The 13,614-nt window shown below is 40.3% G+C and overlaps 1 protein-coding gene across 5 annotated transcripts in view; it reads left to right on the top strand.

Annotated features, from left to right (window-relative positions):
* The window catches only part of RYR2 (ryanodine receptor 2), a 726,942-nt gene that overhangs the window by 687,219 nt on the left and 26,109 nt on the right, over positions 1-13,614 (top strand). For all 5 annotated transcript variants that reach the window (XM_038533815.1, XM_038533818.1, XM_038533817.1 and 2 more), the window contains 7 exons: positions 1,013-1,094; positions 3,140-4,437; positions 5,418-5,485; positions 6,949-7,096; positions 10,055-10,141; positions 10,746-10,964; positions 12,642-12,772. In XM_038533815.1, coding sequence (XP_038389743.1) covers positions 1,013-1,094; positions 3,140-4,437; positions 5,418-5,485; positions 6,949-7,096; positions 10,055-10,141; positions 10,746-10,964; positions 12,642-12,772 — 2,033 coding nt within the window. The remainder of the gene's footprint in view (positions 1-1,012; positions 1,095-3,139; positions 4,438-5,417; positions 5,486-6,948; positions 7,097-10,054; positions 10,142-10,745; positions 10,965-12,641; positions 12,773-13,614) is intronic.

Here is a 13,614-nt window from a genome sequence, read left to right as displayed (position 1 = left end):
TTTTAGAAAGAAACAAAGCATAGTTTCAAATGAAAACAAGACTTGATGATTCCTAATGTCGACATAAGTATGTTCTGTGTTTTTTTTTAAGATTTTATTTATTTATGCATGAAAGACATAGAGAGAGAGAGAGGCAGAGACACAGGCAGAGGGAGAAGCAGGCTCCATGCAAGGAGCCTGACATGGAACTCAATCCTAGGTCTCTAGGATCCTACCCTGGGTTAAAGGCAGCACTAAACCGCTGAGCCATCAGGGCTGCCTATGTTCTGTGTTTCTAGATGCTTAATCTAAGCAAGGAAGTGTGGACACAATATATCTTTGTAACAGAATTTTTTCATGGTGAAAAATCAAAATCAAACAAACAAACAAACAAAAAAACAGAAAATCTTAACCAGAGAAATATCAGAAGTTTAATAAAATTAGTAAATAAGATACATTAAACAGTATTCATATAGGTGGTACTTGGGAACATTTTTGTTAGATTTATATAAAATGAATTTATGTCATATCACTATTATGCCTTTTTTTCTAGAATAAGTTAATTTTTACAAAACATGTAGCATTTTTGTATAATAAGTTAGGAAGAAGGAGAAAGAAGTACAGTCTTAAAGAAAGATGTCAAATGTGTGGAGGCGCTTGAGTCTTGTGTGGCCCTGAGAATCTGCGGCTGCTTTCATCCTTGTGTGCTCTTCTTAGACCTATTCGTTGTCCACATGTATACTTTAATAAAATGAGATAGAATCAGTAGTAAATACTAATTCTGAAGCATATCTCTTTGCAATAAGCTACATACTTAATGCTTGGCCTTTATAATTCTGGAAACTTTATAATTTATAAAGCTCTATAATTCTGGAAAGTGTTTACATTTGATAAAGCAGTACTCTGTGAAAATAAGAATGCTGTTCTTACTACATAATCTTCTCATATTATCTAAAAGCAATATATATATGTTATGTATTATATGATATATGCTATATATGTTATATGTTAATATAACATGTTAATATTTCAGGATTCCAGTCAAATTGAGCTATTAAAAGAATTAATGGATCTTCAGAAGGATATGGTGGTCATGTTGCTGTCCATGTTAGAAGGTAGTTTTGATTTATATTTTCAAGTTCCCATTATTCTTTTATTTTAAGGACCAATTTGTGCTTGCTTATGGAGTCAGCATACTGCAAAGAATAAAATATTAACCCTGGGATGTGACAGATACTTTGGATTTATTGCTGACTTTTACTGTTTTCTCAAAGTTACCTTTTAAAAAAGAGATATCTTACAGATCTCAGTTAATATAGCTGTGGGATGAAACCAGTAGTAATGTATACTGACACTTTTCATTTCAATATGATATCCTAAAGAATATATACTCTCCAGACATGTAGTATATACAGATTTTATTTGTTCATCTGTTTGTGGTCAGGGGGGACTACAGGCATTTGGATAAACTCCAACTGTGTAAAACACTGCCTTGAGCTGGCTGCACTGTGTCTCTCCCAGGGTTTGTTTGCATCCTGCAGGAGAACAGAGGGCATCACCTCCCACAGCAGCTGCTGGTGGCAAACTTGTGTTCCCACCACATGCCTCCCTCTGCTGTCATTCTCTCTCTTTTCTTTTTCCAACTTGTCTTTCTTTGCTACTGCATTTCTCTTCTGTGTCAGATAGTAAGTGTGGTGGACAAGAGCTTGGGTTCAAATCCCTGCCTTCCTAATTCCTAGCAGTGTGACCCTTGCACTTGTTCCTTCTCTGTTTCCTCCTCCATGAAATAGAGGTAATGACAGACTGCTGTGAGAAGTCAGTGAAATCACGTGAATACAACCAAAGCCACTAAAAAATATTTGCTATTGTTACCTATCATTTTTTCTTGAATCCCTCCTAAGTTTCCTGTTTCTTAGTCTGCCGTGCTTTGCATAACTGTGCTTCGATTAATGAAGGCAAGAGGCATGCCTTGTGCTAGGACTTTAAAGATGCAATGTTGTTTGCAAAAATCCATATGTGGAAGCTACTGTACACTCTCTGAGTGCAGGACCTTCTATCTGACTTCAAATCAAATTTTAGTCTAGATAATAGTAATGAAGAGCAGAACATCTGCAGGAGCAGCAGTGACTGCACCCGCGACAACGTAAATTCACCCATTATAATATATCAGCTCCTCATTTAATCCTAATAGGATTATGACCTTGATAGGATCATTACTACTGTTTTGCAAATGAGGAAACTGAGGCACAGAAATCTGCCCACGTTGCTCAGCTAGTAGATGGTGGATCCTGGATTCCAACCCACCAGCGTGGCTCGTGAGCCTGTTGCTGTTAACCACGTGTTTATGCTGCTCAAGTGGACTCCAGCAGACCTCACCATGTGTCTTTGTTCTGTTGTCTGTGTTTATGTTATACTGCACATTCTGTTCAAGGAATAAAAGCATTCTATGACTCTATAATTTAGGATAATATCTAATTTTCTCAAGCTTATCAGTGATCTTCCATTTTCTGACCATAAATATTCTGGACCGTGAAGAAATGTAGGGAGAGGCTTGACATTGTACGTCAGAAAGAGCACATAATTTGCTTTCAGAGGATGTCTTTGAAGTCCTGGCACTCACCCTCGATAATCCTGTCACAACAGGCACATTGATTTAGCCTTACTAAACTTCGCTTTCCTCAGAATTAATCAAAAGTACCTGCCTTTCAGACATATGAACATTAAATCAGGTGTTGTCTACAAGTAGTGATTTTTCAATCCTAAAAAGCTGTCCAAATACTCATTTTCATTATTAACATGAAACCAGACTTTAGTTTCTGGCTTTAGGATATATATGTTTTCCCCATTTTCTCTATCTGAAAACATGTTGCTTCCTTGATCAGTTGGAGGAAAGAAAACAACTTTTGTTCAAATACTGTTTTACTTGAGTTAGTCTAACCACTTTGCAAATACAGTTTTGAATGCGTTTATGTAATCACTCTTTTAAACTAGAGTTAACAAATAACTATCCATCTTTTCCTGAGACTTCATGCAACAGAATATAAACTAGGAGGTATCCTTGATTCAGATGTCATGTAAGATTTCTATTGTCATTTTTTTCTGTAAACACTTGTTTCATCAAAAATGTTTATTTTGAACACATGCAATTCTCTACCACCAGGTAATGTCGTCAATGGAACCATTGGCAAACAGATGGTCGATATGCTTGTGGAATCTTCCAACAATGTGGAGATGATTCTCAAGTTTTTTGACATGTTTTTAAAATTAAAAGATTTGACGTCCTCAGACACATTTAAGGAATACGATCCCGATGGCAAAGGAGTCATTTCCAAGAGGGACTTCCATAAAGCGATGGAGAGTCATAAGCACTATACACAGTCAGAAACCGAGTTTCTTCTGTCCTGTGCAGAGACCGATGAAAACGAGACTCTCGACTATGAAGAGTTTGTCAAACGCTTCCATGAGCCCGCAAAGGACATAGGCTTCAACGTTGCCGTCCTCCTGACAAACCTGTCTGAACACATGCCCAATGACACCCGGCTGCAGACGTTTCTGGAGTTGGCAGAGAGTGTGCTGAATTACTTCCAGCCCTTTCTGGGCCGCATCGAGATCATGGGAAGTGCCAAACGCATCGAGAGGGTCTATTTTGAAATCAGTGAGTCCAGCCGCACCCAGTGGGAGAAGCCCCAGGTCAAGGAGTCCAAACGGCAGTTCATATTTGACGTTGTCAATGAAGGGGGAGAAAAGGAGAAGATGGAACTTTTTGTGAACTTCTGTGAGGACACCATATTTGAAATGCAGTTGGCGGCACAGATCTCGGAGTCGGATTTGAATGAGAGGTCAGTGAGTAAGGAGGAGAGTGAGAAGGAGAAGCCTGAAGAGCAGGGGCCCAGGATGGGTTTCTTTTCCATTCTGACAGTCAAGTCAGCCCTGTTGGCTCTCAGGTACAATGTCTTGACCCTCATGCGAATGCTCAGCCTGAAGAGCCTGAAGAAGCAGATGAAAAGAGTGAAGAAGATGACTGTGAAGGATATGGTCATGGCTGCCTTTTCATCCTATTGGAATATTTTCATGAGCCTCCTGCACTTCGTGGCCAGCGTTTCCAGAGGCTTTTTCCGTATCATTTGCAGCCTGCTGCTGGGGGGCAGCCTAGTAGAAGGGGCAAAGAAGATCAGGGTGGCAGAGCTCTTAGCCAACATGCCGGACCCCACACAGGATGAGGTGAGGGGGGATAGCGAGGAGGGGGACAGGAAACCCATGGAAGCTGCCCTGCCCTCAGAAGACCTGACAGACCTAAAGGAGCTGACAGAGGAGAGTGACCTTCTTTCGGATATATTTGGCTTGGACCTGAAGAGAGAAGGAGGACAGTACAAACTCATTCCTCATAATCCCAATGCTGGCCTCAGCGACCTCATGAGCAACCCGGTCCCCATCCCTGACGTGCAGGAAAAATTTCAGGTAAGTGCCTCTAAGTCACCGCAGCCCTCTGAACCTCAGACGGACACGACAGAGGACCTGCCACTGGTCCTTGTGCTGGTGCCACAGTGCTGGTAGATACATGGCTTGAGTTTCCCAAGGGAAATGGTAGGCCAAGCTGGCCTTGTTAAGATTCTTTCCAAATTACTGACGTATCTTAAACTGTTAAAATAGAAGCACAAGTCCCCACCCAAATGACAACACAGTGAGCTGAGCATCATCCCATCCACACATAGATTTTTTTTTAAGATTTTATTTATTCATGAGAGAGAGAGAGAGAGGCAGAGACATAGGCAGAGGGAGAAGCAGGCTCCATGCAGAGAGCCCAGTGTAGGACCCAGTCCCAGGACTCCAGGATCATGACCTGAGCCAAAGGCAGACATTCAAACACTGAGCCGCCCAGGCGTCCCCACACACAGATTTTATGAGTCTTTACCATGTGCCTAAGGCCACTGGGTATCATAGGGTATTATAAAGGAAATATAAAAGGTGACCCCTGCTTTTAAATTGCCTTAAAGAGTTTGTTAGACAGATGTAACTAACACGAAAAAACTAGGAAATAAATGCTTAGTTGTGCAGACCCTAGACCGTAGAGGTCACATATGTTGAGAAAATGGAAACATCACTATGTTTTGGAATAGTTCGATGAAGCTTAAAGAGGGGGGACTAAGATTTGCCTTGGGGGTGAGAAGGGTTTGAATAAGTGGATGAGGTAAAGAAAGTACTTGTGAAGTATGAAAAGAAAGTGAGAAAGAACCCAGCAGGCCTGTGCTTACTGCTGGCATGGGAGGAACGAGTGGAAAAGGGTGAGAAAGTTTTCACCAGTGGAGTGAAGGGTGTGTGTGGCAAGAGGGTATCACCTGTAGGTTATGATTTAGCTTGAGGTCACAGGGTTCCCTAAACTCATTAGGCGGTGATACGTCATCCTGCTTTTCTTTCTTCTCCCCCTTGGCCCATTCCAGGAACAGAAGGCCAAAGAGGAAGAAAAGGAGGAAAAAGAAGAAAACAAGTCGGAACCTGAAAAGGCTGAGTATGTGTAGTTTCTGTATACTTCCCTTTGTTTCAGTAAGTCTCATTTTCTTGTGCTTTCCCTCTCTCCCTTCTGGGGACATGATAGTCCCCTGCTACAGGACAAAATCTGCCATCCCCCAGGAGAGGCCCCGGAGGAGAGCATCCCTCGGGCTGCTACGCCATCTCTTCCGCCTTGTTCTACGAGGATTCTGCTCGTGGATGGCTCCAGGGATTCCGTGTCATGCTGTCCACAGCTTTGTGCCTAAAACCACACAGACACTTCTGTCCTCCTAAGCCAGGGAGGAGACGAATGTTCTGAACACCATTGCATAGAATCCTTCCAGTGACATCCCTCAAAGTGTGGCCCCAGAGCCTCATGCATAAAAACTGTCTGGCAAATTTGTTAAAAACAAAGATCCATCACTGGGCCCCACTGCAAAGATCCCTGATTCCTCAGGTCTGGTGCGGGACTCAGAAATCTTCGTTTCCCCCTACACACACTCCCGGTGCTCTGGAGCCACAAGAAATAAAGAGCTGGATGTAAAGCAATAAAAATGGATCACTTTCTGATAACACTGGCTTTCAGTTAACCATTGAAACCTACATCTTTCCCCCAGGTGAAATAGTTTCATATGCATACCTTTAAAAGAATCAGTGAAGTCAAATTTGAAGTGCCTGTAAGAGTCACTGTGCTTGCATAGCACTTTATTTTTCTCCTCGTTGTTATTTTCTTTGGCTGTTCTTTATAGTCGGCACTATTTATAGATCCTGCATGGCTATAAAAATGGCCACATTAATGACTGTTTGAATGAAATGTAATGTCATGACAGTCATTTCCATGATAGTTCTTTCATGTTAAAAATAATGTTAGACCTCATACAGATTAAGGTTAGATATGGGTTATGTATATGTGACTACCCATAAATAAACCAAAGATTGGTAGTTGGCACCCAGGAGGGTTGCAGGTGTCAAATTTCAGGGCTTCTGATTCTATAACTGTCTGCAAAATTAATATCTCGACCGGCTTCATACATGTGAACAATCAAATGCATATGCCTCTGATTTTTTAAGTCCTAGTGGCTGATCAGTGTTAAAAGTGAACATTAAGACCATAATTTAAAAATAAGATTGTTGGAAAGTCACAGCAAAAAAAAAAAAAGTCTTCATCGTTATTCTCTTTTTAAATGTTTTTACTGCACAATTAGAAGGGAATGGACTACATACAGCTGTAAAGACGCTTCAAGCCTGTAGATGTCCTTTAGATTTGAATTTCACAGGACTGCCCATCTATGGGAGGCAAGAAGAAGCAAGAAATCCTACCCCTAATTCTAAAATTCTGAATATGATAATGCAGTGGACAGAGGAACTCATTTTCAACAATAATACTATGATTTAAACATTTGTTCATTTATATAATTTGGCACAAACCATTCATCTCTTTAGGTCCTGGATGGTTTATATTTCATTCATTTGTGTTCATAGGGGAGAAGATGGAGAGAAAGAAGAAAAAGCCAAGGAAGATAAGGGTAAACAGAAGCTGAGGCAACTCCACACACATAGATATGGAGAGCCGGAAGTTCCCGAGTCAGCGTTCTGGAAGAAAATCATAGCATATCAACAGAAACTTCTAGTAAGATGTTTTAGAGTGAATATTGTTGTTGATATATTGTGAGACAGTGCTAAGTCAGGCCCAGTAAATATTCATTGACCTTTCCTTGGGTGGCAGTTGGGACCAAGTCAAGTATGCAAGTCTGTTTTATTTACTCACCTGAGTGTGCTTATAAATATGAATATATAATTATAAAATTATAATAAATAAATGCCTTTGGTCCACTGCTCCCTGTCATCAAACCATAACCTCCACACACATCCACATTACCCGAACCCATCTGATTTAGTGACTGCCAGCACACTGCAACCAGTGTCTTCCCAACAAGACTTTAGGGCAGATTAATAAATATGCTCTGCAGGACACTGTATGAGGGTCTGCAGTGCATGAAAGTAAAACATGACTTTCAGGGTACAGGTAATTCACAGTGATGTTCCAGAACTGGGTTAATCAGTTTTTCTAGAACATCACCTTTTTATTAAAAGCCCAGTTACAAAAATATTAATGTAGTGAGCCAACTTTTCTATTGGTAATAAAAAGGTCTCTTCAAGAATTATTCTTTAAATAGAAACAAGGACAAAAAGTGAATGAAAAGAGAGAACATAGTTCTTTATGTAGTGTCCTATATATTTTGCAGAAATGCTTCCTAAATTAATAAAATGCATATTCATATTTGAAAAACAAAGGAGGTGTAGTTCTCTATTTGTATTCATACAAGATGTTGGTTGAAAGCCCTATTATTCTATTATATATGATTTTTTAAAGCAGCAAAATGTTGGGAGATGAGTGTGTAGAATAAAGCTACAAGAGGTATTGACCAATAATGTCAGACCTAGAAACTAATACGAACATGCATAATAAAGCCGTTTGAAAGACAAAATCATATTTGATGTTTTACAGCCTTTGAGAAATCAAAAATAGTTAAGAAACTCAGTATACTATAGCACTTCACCTGTAAGGGAAATGGATTGTCCTCAGTAATTATATATTCTAACTGCTTATGTATAAATACTACACATTCTTATATAAGGTAAGGTATGCAAACATAATTAATAGTTTCAGCTATGTCCTCTTAAACTATCTTGTACTTTCTTCCTATCTCTTAGTACAAAGTATCCTGAACATAAACATTTTGTAGATAACTCTGGATAATCACTGATTTGCTGTGTTGTAAGAGTTGCCATGGCTGCAGGCGCACCATAGATAGTAGGGCATGAGGTTGAATGGGCTCCCCAATAACCCACTGTGGCCCCCATGGGTTCCTGAAGACTGTATTTAACTACAGATGTGCAAACAAGCCAGTGAGGTCTTTCTTCCATTGTCTGCCTCAGGGTCACATGCTCTCTTACCGCTTTCCTGCTTCTCTTTCCATATGACTTTCTCTGCCCACCAGTGTGCAGGTACAAGACTAATTATGGCCACCACAGGCTCCTTGTCTCTCAAGTCTTAGTGATTTGCCAGCTCAGATAAACAAGGTTACTAACTCAGCCTCCATGACCCAATTCCAACCTTCCACGAGAAGCACCAACGTGATGACCTGGTATGGCTATGGTAGGCTGTCTTGGTCCAGTAAGCCATGGCAGTAAAGGCAGAGTTCTGTGTGGGAGATGATGCCACCCAAATGGGGTATGTACATGGAGACCAATAATGGGGTGCATTGTCATCTTGATATGACCTATTATGCTCAAGCTCCTGGCATATCCTCTCGGATACCTCATAGACCTCTCCCACTTAATAGTAAAACAAATACTTGGTATTTCCCATCTCCTTTTTCCTTAAGCCTACTTCTCCTCTAGGTGTTTTTTTCTAGCTGATAAATAGCACCAACCATTTATTGAGGTGCTCTGATCCCAAATCCAGAAGATTACTGTGTCTGAGTCCTCTCTTTCTTTCCTCCCTCAAATCCAATCCAGTGGTAACTCTTCCCAGTTCTGTCTTCCAAGTATAGCCAGAGTCTGCTCAGTACTTCCACCTCCACAGCTGCTCTTGGTCCAGGACACCACCATCAGTACCATCCCCTCCTGCTCAAACTAGTCCTATTGCTTCTACTCTTGCCTCCTGTTTCCCACACAGCAATTGGAATGATCTTTCCAAATCATAATCCGGTTGTAAGAAGGCCTCTTCAGCTCCTCCAATAACTTGCTATCTTACCTAGAATAAAGTAATAATTCCAGTTACAATAACAAATTAGTAACTAACTTTCCCTCAATGAACTTATTATCCTCGGAGTAAACCTCTGAGAAAAGTTCTGTTGTTATGCCCACTTTACAGATGATCACAGTGATGCTATAGGAGTGGTTAGGAGCTTGTCCACATGTGCAGTGAGCGGGTGGTGAGGGTGGGCTTCACAGCCAGGCAGCCTGGCCCCAGAAGTCCCACTGCACTGGAAGGAAGATTATGAACTTTGATCAGGAGCCTGGACATCTATGTCCTGCTCACCTCTTTGATCTGTTCCCTCCCACCCCCTCTTCTCCTCACTGTGCTTTTTCTCTCACCATCCCTCAAGTACACTGTCATTTTGAACTCAGAACTTTCATGCCCCCCTCCCCATGTGCTCTCTCTCTCTCTCTCTGATACACTCTTCCCTAGTTGTTCACTTGCCTTGCTTTCCGATGGTATTCAGACTTCTGCTCAAATGTCACTTCCTAAGAGAAGCCTTCCCTGACCTGCCTATCTAAAATAGCACCCCCATTCCCTCAGGCCTTAAAGTGATAGATTTCTCTTCATAGCATTTAGCATCCCTTGAAATTATATTTTGTCTTGTTTTATTTTTCATCGTGGATATGCTTCTTTATCATTTGTGTCCTCTGTGGTGGCCCAGATGTTCTTACTCACTGTTGTCTATAGCAATGAGAATGCTACTTGGTACATGGTAGGCTCTCAAGAAATAGTTTTGGGAAATGAAGGAATGCTTAATTTAAATTGTCTGCACATGTCAATCTCTTGATTCAGTGACCTTATCATTTTTTTCACCTTTAGAACTATTTTGCTCGCAACTTTTACAACATGAGAATGTTAGCCTTATTTGTCGCATTTGCAATCAATTTCATCTTGCTGTTTTATAAGGTACGTACATCTTCGTCTTTCAATAACTCATATGAAACCACAGACGGACTGAATTGCATGTACAGATTTGGCAGATCTACTAATGAGCACGTCTAAACCTGTTCTAAAATGTTTTGATGATAGAGAAAACCTAGAGAGCAAGCCTATCACTGGTGGTCTAGTAAGGCTGGAGCAGATTTGTTCCTCCAAACTAAGTGGGTAATGCTTCACCTGAAAAACATTGGATTCTGTGGAGCTTAACCCAGTGTCCCTAGCCTAATCTGCTGCCTGTCTCACTTGTTACCACATGTGGGTGTGGCATACCTTTATTATATTAAATTCTTCTGATAATTGAGAGACAGCTTAGCCATCTGATTTTTTCCCCCTGCATGCATCAGAATCCTCGTCTCACTTAGATTTGAAGGAATTTTAAAGAATGTGCTCATTCTCTGCTATCAGTTTTTGAAAAGCTCTTTTTATTTTTAGCCTTTGCTTCTTAGCCTTTTCATGGGACACAGGCTTCATCTCTGGCTCTTTACTGATCAGGCTGGGTTTCCATTGTTTCTTGTTTGTGCTGATATCTTAGAGGAAGTGAACTGACTGTACTTTAAATGGTTTGAATCAGGTCTCCACTTCTTCTGTGGTTGAAGGAAAGGAGCTCTCCACTCGCAGTTCAAGTGAAAATGCCAAAGTTAGCAGCCTAGACAGTGGGTCACCCAGAATCATCACGGTTCACTACGTCCTGGAGGAGAGCAGCGGCTACATGGAGCCCACACTGAGGATCTTAGCTATTCTCCACACGGTCATTTCTTTCTTCTGCATCATCGGATACTACTGCTTGAAAGTAAGATAGTAAGACACCAGGGTACCTGTGTGTCCATGTGTGCGCATGTCTGTCACAGGTTAGACTTCTGGTGAAGCAGACTTTGAGATGGAAAAATTATTATGGGCAGCCCCGGTGGTGCAGCGGTTTAGCGCCGCCTGCAGCCCAGGGCGTGATCCTGGAGACCCTGGATCGAGTCCCACGTCAGGCTCTCTGCATGGAGCCTGCTTCTCCCTCTGCCTGTGTCTCTGCCTCTCTCTCTCTCTCTCTCTCTGTGTCTTTATGAATAAATAAATAAATCTTTAAAAAAAAGAAAAGAAAAATTATTATTAGGGAACATTCCATGAGTCAACACCTGTGGGGCAAGGGGAGAAAGCAGCATAGGACAGAGAGAAAAGTGGGCCTATGGTTTAGATGTGACAGGGCACATGCACAAGCTTCAGTCTGTGAAGCTGGGATGACCCTATAGGGTTGTCTCCAGCTTTGGAGGAGACAGGGTATTGGGGCCTGGCCTTCAGAGCTCCACATTGGCTGCAAGCTTCCCTGGAAAGGGCATGTGGCTTTGGGTCATCTTATTCTAGCCTTCTGTCACATATTGGTAATCATCCACCTAATGGCCAGTTTCACAAAACTTGATCCCACAGAAGTAACCCACCATGTGTATTAGAGTTACAGAATACATCCTGTGGAACCTATCAGTCATTTTGATTGTCCTGTTATTAGGTACCTGTCTAATGCCCTCATTGGCAGAAATGCTTTACAGTTTGTCACACTTCACCCAGAAAATAATACAGCTTTATCCGTAGATCTCTACCAAGGGAGTAATGTAATTTGGTGAAAAGAACTCAAGATAGTCTCCGAGTACTCAGGGCTGCCCATTAGCTTTGCAATTTTTTCCTAGCAAGACACTTTCTCATGGTAATGCTTTATTTCACTGTCTCCTGCCTCTCACTGTGAAGCTTCCAGAAGACTTTTAAAAAATCAGAGCCTAGAGCAAAAGACTAGAATGTAAAATTTTCTTCAGAAATTCCTGTCCCTCCCTTTCTTTCCTTTATGAGTTGGGGGGAGGGGTGGAGGGATTCTTGGATACTTCTAGAACATCTGCATCCTTCTATCTGTGCCTTGTGTAAAATTTGTCCAAATGAGAAGAGAATCAATATGTTCTGGAAACATTTTGGCAAACTGACAAAGATTTTTGCTGATGCTGAAAATAAAATTTATTTCAAAACACATGTGGGCACTCTGAGCGTGGAATCATTAAAGAGATCTCACAAATAAAACTGCACTTTTTAGAAGCATGCATATTGGAATATTAGTAGCATTACTATATCTTATTGTAGCCATTCATGTCTCATAGATAGATAGATAGATATAGATATATAATAAATATATTGTGATAAAAGATATATTGAATTTTTTTAATATTTAAAAGTGATGTTTGTAGTGCAATTATCTGTAAATTTCTATGTGTTTGAGTACATATGATTATATATGATATCTGTTCTATCTTCTGTTTTTCCTAAACCTCTAGGTGTTCCTTTCTGCCTAAATATAACCAATTCATTTTCATTCAATTTTACCTTCTTGGAAGTAACATGGGAAATATTTTTTTCTAAAAGCTGTATTGTAAAGATAGTGACCACAGGAGATGCCAGTAAATCTAAACTAATTTTAACGTGTTTATTTTTTCAAATGTAGGTCCCATTGGTTATTTTTAAGCGAGAAAAGGAAGTTGCTCGAAAATTGGAATTTGATGGGCTTTATATTACAGAACAGCCTTCAGAAGATGATATTAAAGGCCAGTGGGATAGACTTGTAATCAACACACAGTGAGTAAAGAATTATGTGAGACATTTCTATGCTCAAAAATTCAAGACAAAAAAATACTTTGAATTCCTGCAGAGTTGTCATAACTTTAGCGGAGGTGAATAATAGTTATAGTTTCGGCCAAGAAAATCAAGAGACTAAGCACTGTCAGGTTCTTAAATGGATGCCATCAATTTTTTCCCGTCTGTGTTCTGAATTCCTTAATCAAAAATGGTTCTGAGCCCATTTCCACAGCACTGATGGAACTTGACATCCATTACTCAGTGCTCAGAGAAGTGTGTAGCTGGAGGTACATAACTTACTGTGCAAGGTTATCTCCTCCAAAACACAGAGGACGCAAAAATTATGGAAAGAGTTGTAGCATTAAAGAGTTGAATTTCATACTTTTAGTGTATCCAAGTTGTTAATTTCTATGTTGGTATCATCAAGCAGCCTGGCATCAAGCTAGCTAAACAGTATGACCTGTAAAACATAAGGCAGAGAAGCAAGTATATTTTCTGTACACGAAATATATAGCCTTGTGAGATCAAGATCCAGACTCCTAGCTGCTGTTCCAGGTATAAGTCCATCAGGAAAGTATAATTTTACACCACTAAAAAAGTATTAGTGATACAATAGTTTTTGAGTCGTTTATACTATGCACCTGTGAAACATCTTTTTTTAAAAGTTTTGCGTATTCTTAAAAAGTTAAATGTCTAATAAGCTCTGAGTTTTCAAATAGGGATGATTTATCTGTGCATTATAAATGTTTACTCTAAATGCTCAATGTTTTATTTATCAACTCTGGATGTTTATACCAAGTCAAATGAAGTCTATCCCTTTGAGTAAACTCTGTGTTAGGCAA

This window comes from Canis lupus, chromosome 4 (genome assembly GCF_011100685.1).
Source record: "Canis lupus familiaris isolate Mischka breed German Shepherd chromosome 4, alternate assembly UU_Cfam_GSD_1.0, whole genome shotgun sequence".
Classification (NCBI taxonomy): Eukaryota; Metazoa; Chordata; class Mammalia; order Carnivora; family Canidae; genus Canis; species Canis lupus.
The sequence above is the reverse complement of the archived record's forward strand: the minus strand, read 5'-3'. Positions and strand labels throughout refer to the sequence as shown.